The 26,058-nt window shown below is 36.8% G+C and overlaps 1 protein-coding gene across 5 annotated transcripts in view; it reads left to right on the forward strand.

The window, feature by feature from the left end:
• The first annotated feature begins 4,081 nt into the window (after window positions 1–4,081).
• The window catches only part of bcas3 (BCAS3 microtubule associated cell migration factor), a 392,159-nt gene continuing 370,182 nt past the window's right edge, over window positions 4,082–26,058 (forward strand). The window contains exons 1-6 of one of the 5 annotated variants that reach the window (XM_007565551.2): window positions 4,082–4,180; window positions 10,772–10,866; window positions 13,285–13,339; window positions 15,065–15,140; window positions 16,456–16,562; window positions 23,582–23,663. In XM_007565551.2, the coding sequence (XP_007565613.1) occupies window positions 4,082–4,180; window positions 10,772–10,866; window positions 13,285–13,339; window positions 15,065–15,140; window positions 16,456–16,562; window positions 23,582–23,663 (514 nt within the window). Of the gene's footprint in view, window positions 4,181–9,178; window positions 9,316–10,771; window positions 10,867–13,284; window positions 13,340–15,064; window positions 15,141–16,455; window positions 16,563–23,581; window positions 23,664–26,058 lie in introns of those variants that run through there. The other 4 variants (XM_016678300.1, XM_016678301.1, XM_016678302.1 and 1 more) reach the window with 4 other exon arrangements.

Raw genomic sequence — 26,058 nt, forward strand, 5'->3', positions numbered from 1 at the left:
TATATATATATATATATTTATTTATTTATTATTTATTTTATTTTATTTTATTTTTTGTTAAGAACGAAAAACCTTTTTCTACCAGCCGTACCAAACAAGCCACAGTTTTTTTTTCTGCTTCCCTGTCATGGACTTCATTATTTTACATACCAACTGAGAACTTTAGTGGCTAAGATACAGCTGCTGGGTTTTTCATAGTTTCTCTGAGTATTGCTCAGTCTGACCTTGAGGTGAATTTGCTTTTATGTTTTCCACTTGTGAAAAATCTTTTTCATTATAGAGTGATGGGCTTCAAATAGTTTGGAAATTGTCTTTTTACTCTTTCTATATTTACAGGCAGCAACAGCTACTTCTTCAAGGAAATCTCTCCACCTTGTTAACAAACAACTGCATTCTACTGAAGAGCAAAGGCTCATATTTGATAATGATAAGTTTATCAAGTCCATTGTTTTAGCAGCACATATTAGCTCTGTTCTTGCATAAATCTTCTTAATGTACAGATCAGTTTATGATGTTCTTGGAAGTTAGAGTTGGAGTCACTTGATGTGTCACAAGAGTTACTCTCTTACAGTAACCTGACATTTTAACAAGAGCAACTGAAAGTATTTGGAGTCCATTTTGGAGCTTCAACATAGTTTTCATATCCACCATTTTGTGTCTCATGCATAAATTATGTTGCACTACTTTTCGGACTCTGGGATCAACCACCTATATGACAACCCCAACCTCTAGAACGGTTGTAATGAACACTGCAGAGTAGAGTTAAGATAAGTGTAGCCATGCTGCTAGATGCTAGTGAAAAAGGCTTTTAGTCTTTTTCACTAGCATCTAGTGAAAAAGATGTAGTTGGGTTTACAACTACAGTGTAAATCCAACTACACTGTAGTTGGGTTTAGATTAGGTGCAACCTCAAGGATTATAATTCCATTTTACAAAATGTGCCTATCTGTTTTCTATCACCTGTTGTATTGTACACCTTTCAGCATACATAGTAAACACTTTGTACATACTGTGAATGTGATGCGAGATGTTGTGTGTCAAAATAGAGGAAGACAGACTGTCTTCCTATCAGAAGGTCTTGATATTCATTACTCTTCATCTCAATATTGACAAGTTTTAGCAATAGTTAACCAGACATTTTTGTTTACATCTCATCCAGCTAGAATTGACTGAAAACAATTTTTAAGCTCTGACAAAGCAACCAAATAGTACCAAAGTGCTGCATTTTACTCTGGCTTCAGAGGGGAAGAAAGTTCATCCATCTTGAGAGAAGTTCTTGCAGTGCAGTCAGTCATTGATGTATTTTAACCTGTTTGGTGCAAATACTTGGTTGTTTTTTCCATATGACTCTTAAAACTCTCAATTAGAAAAAAAAACAACTACAACCACCTTTCTCAGAGTGTCCAAATATCTTTTTGAAAAAGTAAGCTTATTCTTTTAAATGGCATGTCTTGCTCACTGACCGGGTTACAGTCACGTTTTAAATGTAATGTTGTTGATTGCTAAGTTTGGCTGAAGTGATTAGTGATGAGTAATAATGTGGAAAAAAATTACCATTTGTATTTTTGTAGACCGAATGGTAATAAGTGAATATACAAGTACTACAGTATATTCTCTGGCTCTTGGTGTGAAGTCACAGCCTCTGAATTTGTCGAAGGGATGTGTGTGTGCTTGTTTCAGACGCTTTAAAACAACACACTGACTGAGAGAAGCTCCTTGCTATAAGCACATTTTAATGGGACACACACTTACAATGTGTGTCTGACAGTATCTGACAGAGCCGCTGTGTGGCTTCGTGTTTTAATGCTCTTACTCCTTGGGCCTGTTCTGTATGCATATGTGTGTGTATTTGTGCGCGTACGTGTATGTTGTCGCCCTCGTCCTCCTTGGCACAGCGGGAGCACGCGCATGCACTCACTGGTGGGCCCTGGGACAGGCAGACAATTAAACAGGTCAGCGTGGGGTAACCTCGACTGGCCTGCGGGGGGCGGTAGACACGCAGCTGGAGGTAGCAGGACAGGCGAGAACAGCAACACCTCAGACGGACATGCTCTCTGTTACACTGGCATACACTGAGGGACAGACACACACTCACTCACACACACAGAAAGAGAGAGATGTACTCCCACACCTGCAGCTGGCCAGCAGGAGAGAAAAATGATTAAGAAGTTAGAGAGTTGAGGAGAAGGAGCAATTCCTGAGAATGACCTTAAATCTGAACCAATGGAACTGCACAAACAAAATCTGCAGATTTTCCCAATTCTTGATCATCTATATATACTTATTTGATGGGTAATTTTACATGTCTTGTCTTTACTTTCCTGTTTTATTTTGTTGCCATGAAATACTAGACTCTGTGCTTTCTAAATGTTCAAACTAGCTTCAAAATTAGAAACGTGTCAATAAATCTGATCTGCAGATGCACTGTAAAGTAGCCATTTGGAGTTTTTTTTTATAACTGCTGTTACTGAACACATTATAACATGTTTTTGTTTTGTTTTCTTGCAGCAATGATAGTAATTTTCTTCTAGGATGTTACAAAAATTAAAAAAAGACAGTGGCTTGCAATGTCTCAGCAAACTTCAGCCATGCCTCCTCTGTGATAAAAAGCAGATTAAAGCCTCTCTCTGTGTGTTTGCTTGGAAACTGATTGCCGAGGCAATGCTATTCTTGTTTGCTGTTGCAGCCGAGGCGGAATTACCTCGATTGTGTACAAAATAGTCAATTAAATTAACTGTGAAAGGCTATTTATTTTAACCCGAGGATACATTTTTTTCTGTCTTTTTCTCTCCTCATAGATGTTGTTTTGGGTGGGTGGGGCATGGGTAGCAGAGGAGGAGAAATCGGCAGGAGAACAAAGAGGGAGGATGCCCTCAAAGTTTCAGGATTGGGATCATACTGCCCTCAAGTGGACAATGGAAAACTCTGCAGGAGCATATCAGGGTTTTCATATCCCACAATAATCTAAGGTCAACACAAGAGCTATTATTTTATCAGATTTCTTGCACACAGTCACCTCTAGGGTGATCCTAACATCTGCTCCAAAACAACAGTACAACAGTATGACACCTTTACCACAGAAGACAAAACACATTGCTCCTAACGTTTTGACACCAGTATTTTCCAACCCATAAAACAAAACACATGAAGCCATCCCGTAGGTGTGAGCTTATAGCAGAGTGTGACACAGAGAGCCAGAGTCTCTGTTGTTTAATCTGGTGATTCCTGCTCCGTTTATCTCCCTGGCCACAGGTTCTCAATGTGGTGATTTGGGGACTGTCCTGGCTACAGGTTTTAGACTTCAGTATTCTGATCTTTCACCCGCTCTGGTATCTCTTTAGTTTTGTGAAACGCTGCTTCATCATGCAGGAAAAGACCTACGTCACTTGCGCCTAAATTACTGAAAGGAATTATTCGAAGAGGAGTTTTTTATGTCATGAAGCCTTCTTCTATGCAACTAAAATCTCATGTTCATCCCAATTTGTTCATCCCCTGTCATTGGTGGCTATGCTAACTAGCCTGAGCATTCATACCGGATTTGCAGATGGAAAAGCTGTAGCAGAGAGCAATGAGGAGAGGGGGATGAGCAGTACCACATGACATTGTGATTGACAATGCTGAGACCAGCCTCCTGGCTCTGATTGGTTGTTTCCCTAAAATTAAGCACACCTGGACTATCCAGTGGAACCATGATCTAATACACACCAGTTTTGGAATGACCTAGACTAAGTTTTGCTATGATCCTTGAGCGATAGGGCTTTGTATGCATTTGTGTTATTGCTTGGCTCATTTCTGAGCTCTTTATTATTATTTAAAATGTCTTAATTACTTAATTAATTGTTTTGTGGTCATTATTGCTAGAAAGGTATTGACATTGATTCCTCCCTTTATGTTCAGTTTCTTATTCTTGTGTTGTATTATTTGTAGATTTGGATTTATTTCTCTTAGCTCAGTCTTTACCTGTAGATGTTTTTGTCTGATTCAGCTTTTTTCGTGTCAATTAGTCATCTTCCATCTGTCTGTTTGCTCTCTTCCACAGCTGTTCCTAATCCCATTAATCAACTCGCCTGCATCCCATATCATGCTCCACTCTCACATCAGTGTAGCAGCTCACAGATTGTCATTGTTCTTTGCTTGTTTCTCACATCGCTGCATGTGCTTCATGTTCTGTTCTTCATCTGTAAGTTTTCCCTTTTATTATTATTTTTTTTTACACATTTTCAATGTTTATTAAATCCTTCAACAATTAAACTACAGAGACAGTGAAACAGATGCTGACAAAACTACCCTTTATTTATTGAATCTCCACCATGCTCATTCCAAGTTCCTGTCTGCGTTTTGATCCTACCCTTAACGTACAAAACGCAATCAGCTTAGACTTAAATACGATCCAGATAGTATGCCATGGCCTTTATGAGGCCTTTAGTTTCTCTTTGGGATCAATTAAGTATTTTTTAATTGAATTGATACTGTGCCAAGGAAGAGTCCTGTAGTGTGGATCAGTTTAAAAAATTCTTCAAAGAAAAGTGGGTCCAAATTGCTCCACAACAACCATTCATAATGTTTATTGGCAATTGTTGCCCTGTAGTGTGGTAGAAGCATGTAGTAGGTCTAGGAGCCATCTTTTCACATATGGCCAGGCTGGTTTGGATACTTGTTTTGCTTAATAAACAAAATCATTTTCAGAAAAAGCCTTTTGCATTTGGTTATGTTTCTCTTATAATTTCTTTATTTGTCAGAAAAAAGCAAAAAACATCAGAAAGCTGTATGAAATACGTTCTTAATATCACAGTGTATTGATATCTTTTTAGTAGCATTTTAGGTAGCCTGTGAGGGGACAACTACTTTTTCACAATAAAGAAAACACTTCCCAATATAAAAATAGCTTTTTAAAAAAATAGTTGTACTTTATTAACAAGGTATTTTCTAACATATTACTTGCTCATACTGGGTTTAAATACACAACCATATGCAACACAGTGTTGGACCAGCACTGCTCAGCAGCACATACATTTATCATCAAACAGAATTTTCCAAACATCAACTTTCATGTAAATGAAAACAAATAGTCAAAAAAAGGACAACAAACAAACAAACAAAAAAAAACCCCACAATGGAGCAGCAGAAACATGAGGGATTGGACAAATGCATGCATTGCAATGGAGGCTAGTTAAATGAGGCATGTGATACACTGTAGTGCAGTGTGTATGACAGTAAGACAGAGAGAATAATTGTGACTGTGAGATAGAGCAAATGATGTGCTGGAGGGGAAGTAAACAATGCCAGTTCCTGTGACAGACTGCACAACACTTTCCGACTCATTGACTTTGAATAATTTTTCACATCAAATGAAAAGTAATTACATCACAACAGCTCATCCTGAATGGTTTCCTCTCTCTGTGACATTGTCCCTCTATGTTTGTGTGTGTGGGTGTGTGCTTGTTGCAAGATCAACATAAATGTTGGTCAGTGATTTAATTGAGCCATTCATGATGTCAAGGAAGAGGTGATGCTTGACTGTCTGCAATGTAGTTAATGTAGTGAGAGCAGAACCCTGTTTAACTACAACAGCCATAGTGTATGGCTCATTTGAAAACTATATGCACAGACTGCCATTGCAGGAACACAAACATTGGAAGTAAAAAGCAAACAGGTGCATTTTTGGGAGGAAACTGAACATCTCTGCATACACCACTCTGGAGATCTTATCATTCAGTGATGACTGTGAACAAACAATTATATTTAAACTGATCCTTGCATCACATCTATACCAATCAAGCTAATCATGTCCCTGTGTCACCTCTAATTTTAGGATGATTCCAATAATTATGAGTTTAGGGTTAAACACTGAAAAATTCTAACACAGAATGAAGGGTTGAAATGAACCCACCAATATTATCACCATGATCCTTGGTCACACAATCATGACTCCAATGCATGACAAAAGGTAATATAAAATTATGGAACAGGAACAGCTTAGTGACATGATGCAAAGCAAAGATTGCAGTAGCAGTTTGGTCCACGGTTAAAAAGAAACCAAGCAGTGTCCATGTGATATGAGAGATTGGAAATAGAGAAATCAGCACAATCAGATGCAAGATAATATGGTACAAAACAAATTTGCTTGCTTGCTTAAAAGCAGAAAGTGTATGCGGAGAACATGTATGAAGACCACAACTAAGAGCTCAGTAGGTTACATGCACAGTAGAAACTAGATTCTGCCCATTTGGACAAGAATCTTGTGATTGAGAGAGATGGAGCTTCAATGTCATTCTTTAAAAATAGATGCGGCTCACGTGGCCACACGAAAACGTGAAACCGGTGATCTATTATGTATCCAATCTGGAACCAGATTTAAAAAATGATCGTTTCTGGTTTCCTAAAACATCAAATCCATGTGGATGCACAGTCTACACGATAAAAACAGGTGCAGATACACATAAAATCATCTCTGCGTGGATGGGGCCAGAGAAGTTCTTTTGCAGTTTCTACTCCTGGCCTATGGAACATTTTACCTCATCTTATCAAATCTGTTAAAACTACTGTCATGACCTAAACTTTGGAGAACTTCAAAGGTCCAGTATGTAACTTTTATACAGGATGTGATTTGCAGTGTTGTAGTACTCGAGATAGGTGTTGGTCTCGAGACCATTTATTGATGGTCTCGGTCTCGTCTCGGACCCGGGCGCTGAGGACTCGACATTTTATTTCAAGACCAGTCAAGACCGCAACTGTGAAAATATCACTAAAAGTACAGCATACTGTCTAATTTATTTGTTAACATCTTTGTTTTCACTGGATGCAAAACGCACCGATTAAAATCCAAGCAATTACATGTTTCTGTTACTCCCCCTTCCCCTCCCCACCTTTCACTTGCACGCGATGCTCTGAGACATGCGCGGTTGTTTTCTCTGAGCGGCAGATGTCTAATCGTCAGAAATGGAATAGCGCTGCATAAATCATAAGAAACTGCGACAGACTGGCGACCTGTCCAGGGTGTACCCCGCCTCTCGCCCGGAACGTTAGCTGGAGATAGGCACCAGCACCCCTCCCGACCCCACTGAGGGACAAGGGTGTTCAGAAAATGGATGGATGGATGGAAATCATAAGAAATCCGCCGCAGCTAACTCAGCAGCGGTTCACTTTCACAGACGGTGGGGACAACGTCTAACTTTTTTCGTCACTTAGAAAAGTAGCTCAAAAAAGGTAAGATCCGAAGACGTGATGTTAGCAAAGCTAGCTGTACAGAGACACATTATTTGTAATGAAAAAAAGTTCTTGTCGCATATATGGGACAAGCTGTGTCCAAAAGTCTGCAATATAGTGCTGTGACATTCAGGAACAGTCCGATTTTTCTGAACGGGTCTTTACATAGAAGATAGGACTGGAGTGTCACTGTGAGCCGTTGTTCTATCAGATTACCATATGCTGTCAGAATAGCGTACATGCAGTGAGTACCATACCTGCGCATTAAGAAGTCCGACCATCAAAGGAGTTGTCAGTTCACCATATGCAACAAGTTATGACGAAAATAAGTCATTAAACTTTTTTCAATGATAACTATATAGATATACATGCGTTGTCGTGGTTTCAAAGTGTATTTAAAGCAGGGTCTGGCTGCAGCTACAGTCAACTACAACACAGCTTGTGTAAAACTCATTAACCTACTTAACTGTTAAGTCCGGATGTCATTAATAACAAAGTGCATAACATCTATGTCATGATTTTATGTTGCTGATTAAATAAGACCATACGGTAATGACGTGTCTGACAGATATAGCCACGAGTTTGTGCTAAGCGTATGACGATCTGAAAGCGTATGCTGACCTGGCAGAACACAGTTCTTTGTTCTTGTAATGCTCTGCGTACACTGCAGTAGCTATCATTATTTTATTTTATTATGTACATTGATATTTTTTAAATTAACAAATAAATAAAACACAAGAATGAAAGAGCATGCAGAGCATGCACATTGCTCTTTGATTGTTTTCGTTCAAAGTGGCAGCTGTAATGTGTGCCATGGTGTCAGACTGCCTGGCTTCATGTAGCAGGAGAGAGGGTGAGAACAGTCACGATGAGTGCTTGTGCTTGGTTCTCCAATGTTTCAGCTTTGCACTGTATGTTGGTTGTTTGAATATTGTTGTCTGTTAGCTTTAGAGCTTGTTTGGTTTCATTACTAACACACATTTCTAAAAAAAATATCTATGGTTCCTAAATTATAATATTACTGCATTGTTATTTTATTAGTTCTCACAATTTCAGTTTTATTCTTCTTTGCCCCTTTTAACTATTATTATTGTGTGTGTGTATATATATATATATATATATAATTTCCCTCTTAATTCAGTAGTTTAGTTGAATGTTACTAGGTTAGTTAGCTAGAGTTTATTGACTGAAGTGTCTTGATGTGTTGTATTAAATTTTTATGTTTTGGACAGAAGTTGTTTGTATTTATTCTGTATATGTGTGTAGGACTTCCTGTTTAAGAATACCAGGGTACAAAGTCACTCCTTCATCTATTGTTCTATAATACATAATCAGACTAGTATTCATAAAACTATAACAGACAGAGACTGTGTGGATTTTATGTCCCGATCATAACATGATGTTTAACATTTTTGTGCAGTCCAGTTCAGTTTATTTATATAGTCATCTCACAACACATCAAGGCACTATGCAAAAAAATCATTTTGATCCAATCATGCCAATAAATCACAGTTATCAAAAAATAAGATCAATGCAGTATGTAACCTTTATAAAAAACATGTTTTTTACATGTTAAAACTGTCACTATATCATGATAGTGTAGAATGAGATCAAGATACATAGTGAAAAAAAAAAAAAAAAAGCTCCTCCACCTATTCCCAGGGTTGCTATTGCTATCTAGAAACGCACCGCTCCCTGTCAAAACAATCGTTCAGACCCAGGAGGAAGGTGTAAATGCTGTCATTCACCCTTCTTTTTTCTGCACTCACTATTCTATTCTACATCGGTTTAGTAAATATGTTACAAGTTGTTCTAGACACATTTTTTGCTGTCTCACTACACATATTTCTAGAAGAATTTATTTTCCAAATTTCTTTTATGACGAAATCAGAAGTCCCACCTTTACTGAAGCCTGATTGGCCTGACAGCACCATTCCATTGCTCTGATTGGCTTTCAATTGCACCACGCAGTTCCGCTGTTCTAGTCTGTTTGTGTTTTGACTGTTTACTGTGGAGCTCTTCTCCTATTCAGCTCTAGTTCGAGCTGAAAGAGGCTGACAGTCAGCGTTTCCCGCTTCGGTTAGTAACTGCATTGGCCTGGCAGAATAGGTAAACTAACAAGTGTGTAATAGTCCCAGATTGTTACTATGGCGTTCATCGCTGAAGAGAAATTTACCAGCTAGCTATTTGGCTAGCTACAATAGCTTTTGGGGGCTACCAACAGAAGTTAATCTTACCTATTTAGGGTGATGTGTTGACAGTTGTCTTAGTTCGCCTTTTGTGTCTGATGGTTTGAGGTGGGGCGAGAGGGAGACACACTGAGGTGGGGAACACCAGGGGCTGAGAGAAGCAAACCTGTGAATGTGATGTTGGGGTAATTTCATCTCAGTAGTCTGCCTGCCTGTCGCTGATAGTGTTGTGTTACTGCTCCATTCATGTAGTCCTCACTCAGACTGGTCCTTCTACTCTAGTTTGTCTTCATTTTCTGTGACGTTCAGCCAATGAAGACAACCAGTGTTGGTGTTCGTGGTGTTTGGACCACAGCTGTCCGCCTGACCTCTGCATGTCGCTTTGTTGGTTGGTCATGTTGATAACGAACTGTTTGTTCAGCTCTGACTGACCTTCTAATAAATATGGAATCTGCTTCTTTGCAAGATGTTTACATCATCACAAACCTTTTTTGTTTGACATCTGGTTCTGGTTCTTATGCTAAGAAAATAAATCCAGCTGTTTATCAGTTTATTTTTTTTCCTAAGATAAAGGTAAAAAGTTTAGATTGTTGTGTTCTAAGTCCCTCATATTAGTCCATAGTGCAGCATTTCCTACCGCTGAAATCTACGCTGTTTGTATACTGTGTCATTCTGCTGATACTGTACTATGTCCTAAAGCAAGACCTACAATAAGCTATTTGCTTTGTGGGAAGATGCTTTATCATTGTGAGAAATAATTTTTGTTATTATCAAACCTATATTCCTTTAAGTTAATAATGAAACTGCTAAAAATTGAAGTTTAACTGTAGAGTTTTGTTCCTTTATGTGCCTGGGTGAACGCATCTTGGTCCAAAAACGTTTCCTCTTCTGATGTAGAGCAGTGATTTATAACAGAATGTTCCATTTCTCAAGTCCATAGTCCATTTCGTAGTTCAGGAGACAGTTGTCCAAATCTCCTACCATGTTTGCAGTGTGATGTTGTGATGTCTCTCCTCATTTCAGTTTTTAATTTGGCTACCTTCCTGTTTCTTCATACATTCTGAGCCTAACATGTCTTTCTCCATAATAAATAAAGTTTCTGATTGAACTTTTTAACATTGAGTATTTAAACTTCTTAATTTCAAGAAATTTTGAAGAAAATCTTTCATGATCCTGATATTTTGCAGATGGAAATAATTCTAGTAATCTTAACAAACCTAAAAATGGAAATGTTCGTTATTTTTTTCCATTTATTCTTTTGCTAAAAAAAAAGCTGACTTCATGCTTATGTTCAGATCCTTATATTTGCTTTTAATTTTCTGATCCAACTAGATATTTATGTTTTTGTATATGCTGTTGCCGTGTCCTCTCTTTAGGTAAAAAGAAGAAGCAGGAGAAGGATGGCGTCCGACTCTCCCCGCAGGCCGAGCCGCTGTGCCGGGGGAGTTTTGGTCCGAGCTCAAGCTGCTACGTAAGAACAAAACCCTTTTTATCTCAGTATTCATTTAACAATCAAGATGCTGCCACTGGGATTGGATGATATATACACATAAAGTGCAATAATATAAGTGATATTGTTATGACATAATAACTAAGCAAATATATAGTATTAGTCTTTTTTTTTGCTGTAGGTTCTAGCAAACATAGAACCAGATAGATTACCTAGGAAAAAATTGGGTTCATTATTTTCAATTTCAGAACATGGGGTTATTGAAAACGTTGCATCTGGTTGTATCTTCTAGTCAGTAATGAAACAGTTGCAGTTTATTAATAACTTTCCCAAAACCTCTTAATCCACTTTATAACATTTTCAGCAGCAATAATCAACAATCATCCACAGCATTACTGGAATGGATGATTCCAGTAATCATCCATTCCACTAGCTATTACTGTGTATGGTGATATTGCTGGCATGATAAATATGCAATGTGTTGTGCTGCCCTACCTGCAACTCTGTGATGTTCAATCACAGGTCCACAACAAAGTAACTAAGTACAAACTATAGGAAACATTTGGTGTCTGTTAAGTTCACAGTTGCTATGTTGCCCGAATCTCAAGTCTTTAGCGTCCTCTAATAGGTGTCTTTCCTGGATTGTTCTATATAAGGCAGAAAGAAAAAGAAATGACATTATAAAAATAAATTGCATAGCTGTGGTAAGGATAGCACAATAATGCCATTGAAATTGTTTCAATTTTAATTGCAATTGAAATAATTGCAATTGAGTTGTGTTATTTAATTGCAACAACTTAAATGCATAATTAGTTGTAGATTTTTATCTAAACCAAGTGAAATTGGAACTCAATTAAACAATTATTTCATAAATAAAACCGATATATTAAAAAACAACTTGCACATCAGCAGTTATAAAAGTATTCCTGTAATTATAAATAGATGAATGAGAGAAAAAGTTGTAGGTTTAATCTACAAAAAGTCAGTATGGAGGAAATACCGTATTTTCCGCACTATAAGGTGCACGGGATTATAAGGCGTACCTTCAATGAACGGCCTATTTTAAAACTTTTTTCATATATAAGGCGCACCGCATTATAAGGCACATAGAATAGACACTACAGTAGAGGCTGGAGTTACATTATGCATCCACTAGATGGAGCTGCACTAAAGGGAATGTCAATAAAACAGCCTGACTCCGGTCGGCGAGGAGACCCTTCCGCAACTGGGCCGAGGCGTGGCCGAACGATGGTCACCCTTCTCCGTTCGCGCACAGAATGTTCGTGGAGAACGTGGTGCTAAATGACCTGCAGACGACCTGATTCTAGACGGTCAGTAGGTAGATAGGTCAGTCAAACTTTATTAATAGATTACATCCAGCATTCTGACAACTATCCCAGCATGCACCGCGCGCTTCTTCTTCTACGGGCGAAAATGAAGTCGGCTGCTGCTTACTGTAGTTGCTAGACCTGTTGTGGCTCAATATTGGTCCATATATAAGGCGCACCGGATTATAAGCCGCACTGTCAGCTTTTGAGGAAATTGAAGGTTTTTAGGTGCGCCTTATAGTGCGGAAAATATGGTAAAATGTGCTTTAATTCTTGTATAGAAAAACATTCTGGTGTAGTTGAAGTAGGAGGTAGAACTATGTAAAGTGGAAATGATGTTGCTCTTGCAGCTTGCCACATTATTAATCAAAATTTGGTTAAAGGTTTGTGCCACAAAAATGGAAATTTGCTAAAAGAACTCCATTGCCAAGAATTATCAAATTACTGTTGTCTGAATCTAACAGTCTCCCAATTAGCCTACTGCATATTCTAAGTATAGAAATGGATACATTTGTATTTGAACAGATTAAAGCATATTTTGAACATTAGTTATCTGCATGCACAGGCCTGCAATGTTGTTTTAAAAACTCCTGAGTCTCACAAAGTTTCTTTGTGTAATCTGTGATAGTACATTATAACAGATTACACAAATTGGCAATATATACTAAAATGGGTAGAGGTTTAGTGATTATTAGAGCAAGTACAGGGCTTCTATCATCAATTACTATTGCAAGAGTAACTCAAGCCTAAATACTGTTTCATTTGAAATACTGTCCTGGTTTGGCCCACTGGACTTAGAGAATATATTAATGAACTCCAAATGGTTGAAAACAGAGCATCTCATTTTGCACTTCTTTGTTATTAATCTGCAAGAATTAGAAAAATACATGACATATTTGGATGTTTTTTTGTTAAAGATACATTAAGCTACCCACTTTTTTGTTTTTTAGAAATATACTTTATACTAGAAGTATATTTAAAATAAAAAAAAAAATACAGTTTAGTTGAAATTAACTTTTTCGTTCAACTAAACATGCTTCTAAAAGGAGGTAAAGTATTGATTCTATTATATCTCAGTTCATTGTTTTACTTGAGCTCTCTATTCTGGCAGGGAGCAGTCATACATGGAAAGTGTTGTCACCTTCCTGCAGGATGTGGTCCCTCAGGTAACTGTTTCTCATTTGTTGTGAAGGGGATGATTAGATGTATGTTTTCGGTACGCTGATTTCTCCAGAGAAATGTTTTCACATCTCAAAGAGTTTGGACCAAAACACCTTCAGATACATTTACAGTATAATTCACAACACTGAGCACAACCCTCATATTTTTGTCATGCATTTCTTATTTCTTTTTATGGTCAACACTGAAAGCATGACAGTTGCATCATTTGTACAACACTGCCTCCTCACAATAACTCAACACACAACTATTAATCCTTAAACTGCTGGCAATCAAAGTGAGGACAACCCTAATTGGAAATGACCAAGTTGTTCCCACTTAGCCATTTTCTCTCCAGGTATCTCGGCTTCCTCCCACAGTCCAAACTGGTTTCCATAAGTTCTCTAGAGTGTGAGAGTGTGTGTGTGTGTGTGTGTGCATGTGCATGTGCGTGTGTGTGTATGGTTGTTTGTCCTGTCTGTCTCTGTGTTGCCCTGCGATGGACTGACAACCTGTCTAGGGTGCAGTGGTGGGCGATATTGCCCACCACTGCACCCTGCATCCTGCACAATTGTGATATAATTGTGTGATATAACACAATTATATAACAATATATTTTAAATACCTCAATAACAATATCACAGGCGATATTCCATATTTTCTGCTGGGGGCAAGAGGTGAAAGACATAGGGGCTAGGATTTTTTTATATGTATATATCTCACAAATACAAAATAAATAAATAGAAATCTAAATTGATTTGGCTAACAAAAAACAGTCTAAAATCAGCTACCAAATGAAAATAAAAGTACTTAAATAAACAAATTAAACCAACTGTTGTGGCTTAACAGAACAATAGTTTTACAAAATGTTAAAATGTTTTTCCAGTGTCTTTTTTTTATTTTTATTTTTTAACTCAATTATGTTTAAAACTAAGATTTTTAAAAATATTTTTAAAATGAAACCTCCTTTTTAAAAAATGCTCACCACCAAAATATGTCGCATAAAAAACCCCTACACACAGTAGACGCTTGCACACTTCCTAATAATCTGGAACTTCATTTTCATTTCCCCCATCTGTCATGGATATCTCCAATGAGATCTGCCATCAGAAAGCCAGATTCATTGTTTCCAAAAATGTGAAATCTGCACTCCCAGAACACACTAAAATATGGAAGCATGCAGCTGTCAAAAAAGTTACTATGTGATCCTACAATGAGCTCAGTTGTTAGATTTATCCTTCAGTTGTGTTTAAAACAGTTAAATGTGTTCCTTGTGACGCTTTGTGTTTGACTAGATTTTAGCAGTTTAGAATGAAGAAAACATTTTTGAACATACATCAAAAATGTTTTTCTGAGTTATCTCATCCTGCTTTTCCTCCGACAACTTCTCTTCTCTGATCATATGGCAAATATTACTTTAAGTTGGTGCCATTTACACCCTGTTCGTTATTTTGGGCATGCAATGGATAAGAAGGCCCCCATCTGTATTAGTTGCAAGGGGAAGGATTTTAGTTGACTTCTTTAGTTTTATCCTGAGTCTAAGGCCTCAAGAGGGAGTTTTTTTCACCTGCTCTTTCTTTCTTTCTTTAATTGTGTTGCTCTCTCATCTTTCTCTGCTACAAGTATTGCTGTTTTTCCTGAGTTGAATCATTCACACAGGTTTTGGACTTTGATACTGTTTGTGTGAATTTAATCTATTTTGCTCACTGTCTTCTTGATCATTCAAACTACAGGCATATACTGGAGCGCCACCTACTGATGAGAAAGAGAAAATCATTTGGGTTCGATTTGAGAAAGCAGACATTAATGGTAAGTGATGAAAAGCAGGAAATGGTGTCTGTTTGATAAGGGACTTTAACCTTTTTGTTATTTTGTACCTGTTTTTTTTTTCCATCAGTCCCTGTTGAAGGAGAGAGCAGTGTTGGTAGTTTACATTTTGCTCACCTGTTCTTTGCTGAAGATGTTTCACTTCAAACAAACAAAAACTGTTCAGTTTAGGTCAGGCATTGGTGGAATTCTAATATATCTTAAAAGTCTTCATAATGTTGCTAATAATATTTCACGTACCATGTACAATTCAACAAAAATGACTGAATCTGTTTGAAGAAAATATAATAACATGGTTGAACACATGTGGACACCCTGAGATAAATCATTTTATCTAACACTGAGCACCTTTTGACCCAGCTTCAGTTCGTATGTAAAAAATATTTTTTATAAAAGTTATATACTGAAGCTTTAAGTGTAGATAAGACCATGTTTCAATGGGGTATTGGGTCCAGCAAGCAACACCATATATTTTTGAGGAGTCGGTGTTTTGCTGAATCGCGTTACAACCAGTAACTGGAGGACTGGCAGCAGAAGCAAACGTACCTCTGCAGAGAGCAGAGGTACGTTTTTTTTGTTTGTTTTTTTTTACCCAGAAAAGGATCATTTTAGTTTATTAGTAATATCAGAAATTGTGGAGTATGCACTATTTAGATCAATATTATACAGCCCAGAAATGGAATCAGAATCAGAATTAGAATTAGAATAACTACGAACTTGGAATCCAGAAATACTTAACAGGAACAGTCACTGCTTAACTTATATTACTTTTAACCCAGAAAATGACTTAGAACAAACTTAGAATTGTGGAGTACTCACCTTAACCCAGAAAAGGAATTAGATCAGTCACTCTTTAGCTTATTTTTATCAGAAACTGTAGAGTACTCACTATTTAGAAATGGAATTAGGTACTTAACAACCCTGAACAGGAGCACTTAGTTTACACACTTTAGAACAACATTAGATTAGATTTCTTTCCTCTTTTTTTCTTTCATTTTGTTTGTTATTTTGTTTGCATTTCCTTTTAACTCATGTAAAGCACTTTGAATTGTCTTGTTGCCTCAAATGTGCTATATAAATAAAATTACCTTACCTTACCTTACAAGGACAGACAGCAGACGACTGATGCAACGTTGTTTCTTTGGGAAGATTTCTTGAAAATAGTGTTTCTTGTCAGGTAAAATGAAGTGTCACCTTCAGTCATGTGTGGTGCAAACAGTGATGCTTCCTAATGACATTCATCTGTGACGGGTTCAGTAGGTGGTATGATAGCCAAAGTGTTTCTCTGTTTGGGCAGACACAGCTCGTAACCCAGAGTTTTTGGAGATGCACAGCGGCACCTCAGACCCGCCCCTCCTCCTCATGATTGGCTACGCTGATGGCATGCAGATCTGGAGCATATCTGTAAGTTCCACAAGTTGTGTGCTATAACCACTTTCACTTGCTTCTTTCTGTATCATTTGTCCAAAAATATTGAATTATTTTCACATATATTTATAGGGGAATGGAAGAATAAAATAACCTAACAGTGTTATGCTGTTTTTAATTTTGTATTGGTTTGTTGTGTGTTCTTGATAGAGCCACTAAAAACTGTACAAACAGGCAAGCTTCACTTTTTTCTGTTCACATCAGTGGCATTTTTAGAGGGAAAAAAAGATTTATAATGAAGTTTTAATGTGCAGGACTCCTCAAGTCCAGTTCAACTTTTCTTTTTGTGGATCTAAATTTTCTTTATGCTCAGTGAAAGTTTTAAGCTGTTCTAAAACAACATTTTTGTGGTGTTTGCAGGATGAAATTCCAACACAGAATCCTAACTGGGTTCAAAGGTCATTTCTAGCCCCCGACCTGTTGGAACATCTCCATCATTTGTCCTTATGTTTGTCCAATAGATGGCAGTGTTGACCATGTTAAGGATTGTGCAACTACAACAGCCATTTTCTTTTTTTTTAACTTTCACCAGAGTCCACTGGTCTTTGGAAGTGAGACAATTGTTTAACTAGTAAATGTTGAAGAGGGAAATGGAAAAACATGTGAAAATGTTTGAAAATATAAGTTTGAAATTTTAATCAAAAGCAGTCAGATAAAAACATTGCAATTATATTTCAACACTACCAAAGTAAAGGGTTCTGCTTTCTAAATCTGGATAAATACAAAGAAAAGAGCATGTTAATTAAATTCTTAATTTATTACTAACAGGTAAAAATGTAAATTTATGGAAATCGTACTGATGTTCTTTAGATTCATCAAATCAAAATTTGCATTCAGCTCTGTTGGCTGTAATCATGAATGGATGATAGAATTCTCTTCTAAATTTAAACTCATTCATAATTTAAACTGTCCATTTTAACCACATTTATCAGTGGTATTAATAATCACAGTTTTTGTAATTTTACTATAATATACAAGATAAAAATCCCTTATTTCACACAATCATTAACTGCTTTACACAATAGTTGTATGGTGTAGAATTATCTGATCCAGATTTAATTAATCATGGTGCTGTAGATTAAACAAAGGGGTGACCTAAGGTAGTCTATATGAAAAAAAATATGTCACCTCTGTACCATGCTGCTGAATGGGAAGACTGCTTCAAGTATTATGTGGTTTGTCAGATATCAAGAATATTATAAAATTTATCAGACAGTTGTAGAAATTTTAGGAATTCTGAAACTGCTAAAATGGTTACCAAAATAAAACATCTGGATAACACCCACCACTCCTCCTCCTACTGTTTTTGTATAGTGACTAATAAAAAACTTGCTTCATGTGCTCAAGTCTAAGTAAAATTTATTTTCACCTTGTACTAAAATTGACAGTTTCCCATTGTGCATGGCTTGTATAATAATGTGTTGCATACTTATCATAAGGTTCAATAAACAGTGCTTTTCTTAAAAAGTCACCTCCTGATTTCTCATAAGTAGTTACCATCACTGAATCCAAGCCCTGAACTTTATGAGAGGCTTTAGATTCTGGAGAGTAATTCACTCATGAATACCTCTCGTCAAAATGGGAGCTTTAGAGGAATGCGGTTGAGATAAGAAAAATACATTGTTACAGTTCATAAGCTGCCCATGCATTTAAAAGGACACCTACTAGTGTAGTTTAAAGGGTGACCAACAGAGGGAGATCTATTTGTTTCAAGTGAGAGAATATTTACAGTGAAATGGTTCACTAATCTTTGCAAGTCACAAGGCTTTACTCTGTTAAAATTGAAATTCTTTGGAAAAGTGAACAAAATGAACCTACTAGACGGTTGCTGAAAAATAATATTGTTCTATTTGAAATATGTTCCATTCACGCTTCCTTTTTTAATGTGGAGGATGTTATATTTAGAAGACCATAGCAGGCAGACAAGACTGGCTTTTCTAACTCCAGCCCCAAGTCAGTCTTGGAAAATCATTAGAGGATTTTGTCAGCTCCATAACATCACAAATGACCCACAACGCTGCAGAGCTTTCTTTCACCGAGTATCGCCTTTCATGTAGAGACTGTCACTGAAACATGCAAACTTCACATACATCCTGTGAGATCTAAACACTCCAGAGTCCTTAATCAGCCTCTTTCTAAACATCCACAGGCCGCAGATAGAAGGACGCACTCTTTCTTTATCCGTGATCACACACGTTGGCCGCTGTGATGTGGCAACACCCGTGCTGCTAACAGATTTTGTGCTGCTGCTATGGCGGAGCACAGTCGTACAGCTGTTTTTACCATGGGACATACACCCCAGTGAAAATATACCCCTGGTGAGGAAGCGTCCTTTGCTCTCAGACTAAGTTGACAGTTATTCTGCTTCACGTAACACATCCTGGCCTCTTTTGTTGCAATGCTCTCCTTCCTCATTGTTTTTCTTTCAGTTTTCAAAGTTTACAGGGATATCTCTGGGTTGCGTTTTTTTTTTTTTTGCTAGGTTTTAAGTAAGCACTGATGGTGCCTCAGTTTCCATCTCTTGAGTGACTGTGAAGTGTTTGTGACATTTGCTAAGCCAACACCCTCTGTAATGGCCCAGCACAGTGTGAATGTACATGGCTTCGCACATACTTTGATGGACTTGTGAGATGCAGACTGGCTTGTTGTGTGCTGACAGGGGTGTAGAGGTGATGCAGATTACTGTCGCCTCACGCTGCAGAGGTGTCATTAAGCACTGCCTGATAATAGGCAGACCGTCTTGGGCTAATTGTCTGTCTACATGTGTGTTGGGATGGGAAGTAAGATGTTAGTGAAAGTCAAAGCAGCAAAGATCTGTGTTTGAGAATTTCTCAACTGGATCGTCTTTGGGGGGATTTTAATAGATTAAATCCAAAATGCTGTATTACATCATGAAGAAAAACTATGGAGACACAGGCCTGCGTTAAATTTAGAAAGGGTGAAAATAAAATAAACACAACAGTTGCAGGGTATTTTGATTCTGAACTGTTTAAAGAAATGTTCAAAATAATTTAACTGGTAAAATCCTGTTTTTAGTTTTCAGTATTCCAATAAATTTAAAGAGAGAATAAACTAAAAAGTATTTATCACTTATGTTCAAGTACACAGACTAGAGTAACTAAACCAATCTCACAAACTAAATGTAATAGATCTAGAAGAAACATGTGCATTGAATAAAATGCAGCAGTTGTAACCAGATATTAGCATGCACTATAAAAAGACACATTTTTCTTTTTACAAACTAACACTGGAACCATGAAGGTGACAGTAACCAGGTCTATAGTAACACATCCAGCTTCGATGAGATAACACACAATAACTAGTTAATCAGAATGAGATGATTTTTGAGAAAACAAAGAATTTACTTGTTTTGTTTCCACAAATAAGATTTCATGAATTACAAATTGTATTTTAAAGAATTAGCAAATAATGTAAAGTAATATAGTCCAGGTTTAGTCAGCCAGTTGTAATGTCTGGTTTAATACTTGTTTAACTGTGAGGTAGTCTTACAGGCAAAACGCTTTAGAATATTTCTCTTTTGTGTTTTTCATAAATAGAATAAATATTTTATTATATTTAAATGTGCTCCTCAGAATCTGTGGTCATATGATCCATGTGGACATTTTACATTTTAAACCAGAAATGATCAAACTCAGTGGCAAATACAAATACAATCAGAAAGCTCAATATCTTCAGAATCATTCGCCAGTTCTGGGTTTCTCATTGTCCTTATAACAGCAATTTAAAAGTGTCAGCAGTTTCTTCTGGCCAGACCTGAGAACTTTTAGTTAACTAACTTTTAGCTAGCTAACAGGACAATACAAAAACAAATTCTCCAAGTACTTCTAAATATGAGTTTCAAACATAGTTTCAGTTTTCATGTTTTTCTTCAAGAAATATTGTACTGTTTTTGATTGTTTTGCTCTCGTATACTTGTACTGCAATAAAATACACAGGTAGCACATTTTAATAAATAGACACTGCATAAGAATTCCAGGGCAACACACCATGATTCACCTATTAACATGGTCATAATGTTCTTCCATTGTTCAAAGTTACATTAAGATACTAACATTCTTCTGTTGTTCAGATATGAGGCAGCATATCCTGATTAAAACGTATACGATGTTTTAAGGCTATGTTTCTGAATATTTTAATCATTGGTCTCTGCACATTTTTGTTACAGCCATGATGCGTAATACACCCTGTAAAGTTAACATGCTGTGCTTAGTACAACTTCAATAGAGTTTTAATGAAGCCATATTACATTCCAGTTATTGAGAAGTGTTGAACAAAAAATAGACAGTGGATTTAAACAGCTGATGCTAAAAAGTGGCATACTCTGTAAAAATGATTTAAAGGAAGTCAAACTAAACACACAATAAAGTCAAAATATACTTTTAAAAAAAAAGTATTTTCACACCATCAGTCATACACTACATTTTGTTCAAATATTTCATAATTATAAAACGTTATTTGTTTTAGCAGTACATTTTATTTTTTTACTTCCACTATCAAATCTTTGCTTTTTGATACTTTTACTTTCAGACTTGAAATCCTAGGACTTTTTCACACTCAAGCAAATTATTTTTTTTATCCATTTTTAAACAGTAGCAATATATTTTTTCACTGAGCATGGAAAATAAATACACATATGCTGAAGTATATTTTTAGAAAAAATGTTCTGGTGATGTCAAAGAAAATGCTATTACAAAACTCCACATGGTATGTGTAGCTGTTCTTTTTCAAGTGGAATAGTGAGTTTGTTTTCTTAATGTTCCATGTATAGCATGGAACATGATTGTTCACACCGAGCCATAACTATTTAAGACTGTAAATCTGCTAATGTGGCAGATTTACAGTTTAGTTTATCACACCGTGTTCTTAGAAACAGGATATGATTATTTTTGCAGCTTCTTTTTCTGTAAAGATACCTGCTACTCTCCCGACGCAGAAGCTTCCTCCAAACCTCCAATATGTCCGACACACAGTGTTAATGCATGCATCTAGTACTTGTGAATATGGAGCAAATATCTGTTAACAGCTCACAGCACTACATTTGAGAGATTAAAACAGAGGAACAGACACTGTGATTCCACAAAAACAACCAAACCACAAATGAAATGAATATAATGAATGGCTTTATGCTGGGAATGCAACTCTGAGAAAGCAATTTAGCATATTGCACACTCTGTGCTACTAATGTAATGCTACGAATGTTGATGGCAGAGGATGTCACACGGTGCCATGTAAGGCGAGGATGAGCTGCAGGGTAATGCACAATAACCCTGCACATTAATCTTCAGCCTTCCCCTTCTCATTTTAATCCAGCAAATTCCATTATTGTCCCTTGCAGGTCCATTTGCCTCCATAGGAATCCTATTGGACTGGTGGCTGTTGGTGCTCATATAACAAACCCATATCTCCAGTGTTAATCTTCCATCACTCGACCTCTTTGAATAAAAACACAGCTCCAAATCCATCAGTTTGGAATGGCTACTAATTGCACAAAAAGAGTGATCATCCCCTTGGATGGGTTTAAAGATTTAAAACAAACAGATTACAGCACCACTAAAGTGATAATGCATGTTTCGCTGCAATTTAGCCTATAAAAGAACAACAAAACTGGGGCATTCTGCACTTAGAACAATGTGGTATTACACATGTCAGATTCTGCAAAGATCCACACACAGCATTGACCTAATACACTGCTATGTTATATGAGTGCAGAAAGTCTAATCTGGAGCTGTTTCACATGCAGACCTCCATTTAAGTGCTTTTTCTTTTAACCATTTATTGTATTTTTTTTTCAATTTGCTGCAAAACTGGTATTTATTCAACTTTACAATCTGCTCTGTTAATAAACTCATAAATCTTTATCTGTAGATATTTCCAAATTCTGTGTAAATATATTGCAGTTTCAAAAGAGCACATTCTTTCTTTTGCATTAATTGTCATTAAATGTCATAAAAGACTTTGCAATCAGATGAAGTTATTTTGCTGGTTCAAAGTTGGTCCAAATGGTTTTTCAATTTGACCAGCATCTTTCCAGGACGTCTCCAGCTGGCACTGAGAGCATCTCTAATCAGAACTGCGGATATAATAACAACAATAATAATGGAGGAAGTTGGGTTGCAGTCTAAGAGTGAAATTCAAATGATTTCTCTCAGAATTCAGTCAGAATCTTGTTGGCTTTATGATGGGGAAACTCAACTTTTTAACATGTAAAGAGTTAATTACCAATCCGATTTTAATAAGGCTGGTTCAGATATAATTAACTTGGTTTGTATCACTTTTGGATGTTGCAGTTAAAAGTTTGTAATGCCAAATGATATGCAGCTTATAAGCCCAGCCTGGCTGCTCTTAATATCTTACCATTGAAGTGAGTCAATGTTAATTGTTTGCAACATTCAGTCTTATCCGAACGTCTTCATGATCCTGTTACGATTTCTTAGTTGTCAGTTTACAAATAGGATTTGTGTCTACAGCATGCTGTTGAGAGTGTTGATGTAGGTTGAAGTCAGGAAAGCTTATGTTGAACCTGCTTTCACTCAGAACTGAACTTGAATGGCACCTGATACTTTAGACAACAGTTGTGTCTTATTAAGAACTGTTACCAGTTGCCTGGTAAGTGGTGTTTTTGTGACTGAAGAAGCAGCACCTTTGCCCCACTTCATACCTTTTGACTGCTTTATTTTATGCTATATTCACACAATTGGCAAATGCAACCCATATCCAATTATTTAGTTTTTTTACCCCTATGCGATTCATATCTGGCTGCCTTATTGGCCCAATTCCAATCTTTTCACCCAACCAAAAAATTAGAATTGTGCCACTTCCATATGTGGTGCTTAATTGGATATGCATCTGATTGTTGTCATTGACGGAAGCCATTGAGAACTTTTAAATAATACCTGCCTATTGTGTAAAACGTGTTTTCTCTGTAATTGTTGAGGAGTTTTTATGTTATATTCATCTGCACCCATTCCTCTCAGTTGGCAGGAGAAGCCCAGGAGCTGTTCTCGGTGCGTCATGGACCTGTTCGAGCTGCTCGGATTCTTCCTGCTCCTCACATCAGTGAGTACAATAGGAGTCAGTTTTCAACTTTCCACAAAACATTAATGTTCTTTTCAAAATTTAGTGTGCTATATTTGTAATTGACACACTCTCACCTTGTCTGATCATTAGATCTCTAACGACACCTTACTTTTACTACCTGAAACACTTTTGTTTGGACTAAGAAAATATGTGTAACCAAAGGATTTAACACAGACTAATCCTTTTACTCCTAAGATACTTAGGTGTAGGAATGAAAATAAAATAAAAAGATAACACTTTATTTGACGGGTTGTGAATAAGACGGTCATGACACTGTCATAAACATGACATAACACCTGTCATGAACATGAATAAGCCTTCATGAATATTTATGACTGTTGTCATAAAGTGTCATTCGGTAAATCATGACACTTTTAATACATAGTTGACATTATTCAAAATGTCTTCGTTATGACAACTTGACATTAACAAAGAAATCATGATCTGGCATAAATTTGTTATAAAAGTATTACTGGTTACACTTTAAAAATTATGTAGCTTTATGTTGTTAAAGCTAAAGTTTAATCAGTAAACTTTACAGTGGAGAAATTTTCTTCTCCAGTGTCACTGCATGCTTGCTTGGTGTGAGGGATTGCTGTAAAGTCAACGACGCAATACAAGCGACTTGCTACGAGGTCGTCCAGGAAGAGTGAATGCTGCAAGTCAGTGATGAGATGCAATCTACTGAGTTCCTTGGATAGAAATGTTTTAATCAATTTGAATAATAAACTGAACTTGACTACATTGTTTGATAACTAGGCTCTACTGGATTAAAATTACTTTTTTGTAGGGTGTTGTGAATTGGCCCTGGATAAATAAACTAAATTCAATTAATTTTCAGTAATTTTTTTTACAAATAAACACATTATATCCAGGTAGTATATTTTTACAATTTGGAAAAGGTGTCTTGCCCATTTGCTTGTTCAAAAGTTTCTTCTTGAACTAATTGCTGTAAATCTGTCTATCCTGTAGTGCCAACAAAATCTTTGGTTAACTTAATTACAGCATCCAAGGTCAGCACCTAAAATTTAATTCTCAGTGGTGCATTATGTGTAGTTTTGGGTTGTGGGTATTTTAAGTGGTGCTCTATCATTGAAATTAAAGAGTGCTCCTTGCTATCTCATGCTGATGTTGAAGCTAGTTTGCGATTTCTCCTGGCCTTGTCTCAGTCAGTGGTGGAAAGCCTGCATAGTCAGTATCTTTTTCCAAAACCTATAGTTGGAAATCTGTTGACTGTTTTAAATGTTAATCTTGTCAAAAACACTCACAAGCAATGGAAAAAAGAATTAATAAACCTATATATTCTGGATAGAAGTTTTCAGTTATGGGATCTCAGATTAATAAAGTTAAAAAGGACAGATCTGCATCATCACAGTGATTTCCCAGCAGCATGTTAAACACTGACAAACTGCTTAATAAATTCACTAATCAGAACTGGAAGGAGATTCCAAGTTCCAATTTTTGAAAAACTCTATCCAGTACTTTTCCACTATGGAAGCACATTGGCACTGATTGAAATTGACGTCAAACTACTAAGCTTGGAATAGCACTTCACGGCCATTTTAGTTTGGGACAAACAAGAGCGGTAAGAAGTGTTTTAGGGGACATGAGCAGCTGATTTGTGATCGGTTGATTTAGGTTATTAATATGTACAGTTTTATGCTCATCAATAGTTGTTTGCCAACTGCAAATAAAGTCAAGATGACAAACAGTTTTATATGACACTGATGGTGACAGTGTGAGCGGCTCACGGCAGTGTTGGTCATGATGGCACGGCAGGAGATCTAATTTATTCACAGGCTGTTATAAACTGAAGTTTAATTGGAAAAATGAACTGTAAAGCATTGATGAGTCAATGTTTTTACCTACACTGACTGCCAAGCAGAAACCTGGTGAGGTAGGCCCAGATAACTTAGTGCTAGCGGGTGCTAGCTACCTCACTGTACGTAGCCAGAAAAAAAAAAAAAAACAACAGCTACCTTTCAACCATCACTGCCTTCTTTCCACTCACCTTGAGTGGAAATGTAGAGATTTCCAACCTCCTCTTCCTACCTTGCACGCTCTTCAGATGGCTTCATTCTGCTTGTGCCTTGTTTGTTCAAACATCCCAGCAACAGTGACATTATTTATAATCAGTGCCATTGGTGAACAAAGATTGCCTTATTTATATCTTCCGTTCTCGTTGATATGATGTTTCTCCAGTGGACAGTGAGGATTTACCTTAAGGCAGAATGTCTCCACTGCTTGTTGTGACATTTAGCGTTGTAATTCTGTATAGGATCTGTTCACAAAATTAAAATTTTATCCAAATACCTTCTGGTTTCAGCTTGGGGTGGATGATTTAAAAAAAAAAAATTTTATTTCCTTTATTTAA

This window comes from Poecilia formosa, unplaced genomic scaffold (assembly GCF_000485575.1).
Source record: "Poecilia formosa unplaced genomic scaffold, Poecilia_formosa-5.1.2 Scaffold179, whole genome shotgun sequence".
Taxonomy (NCBI): domain Eukaryota; kingdom Metazoa; phylum Chordata; class Actinopteri; order Cyprinodontiformes; family Poeciliidae; genus Poecilia; species Poecilia formosa.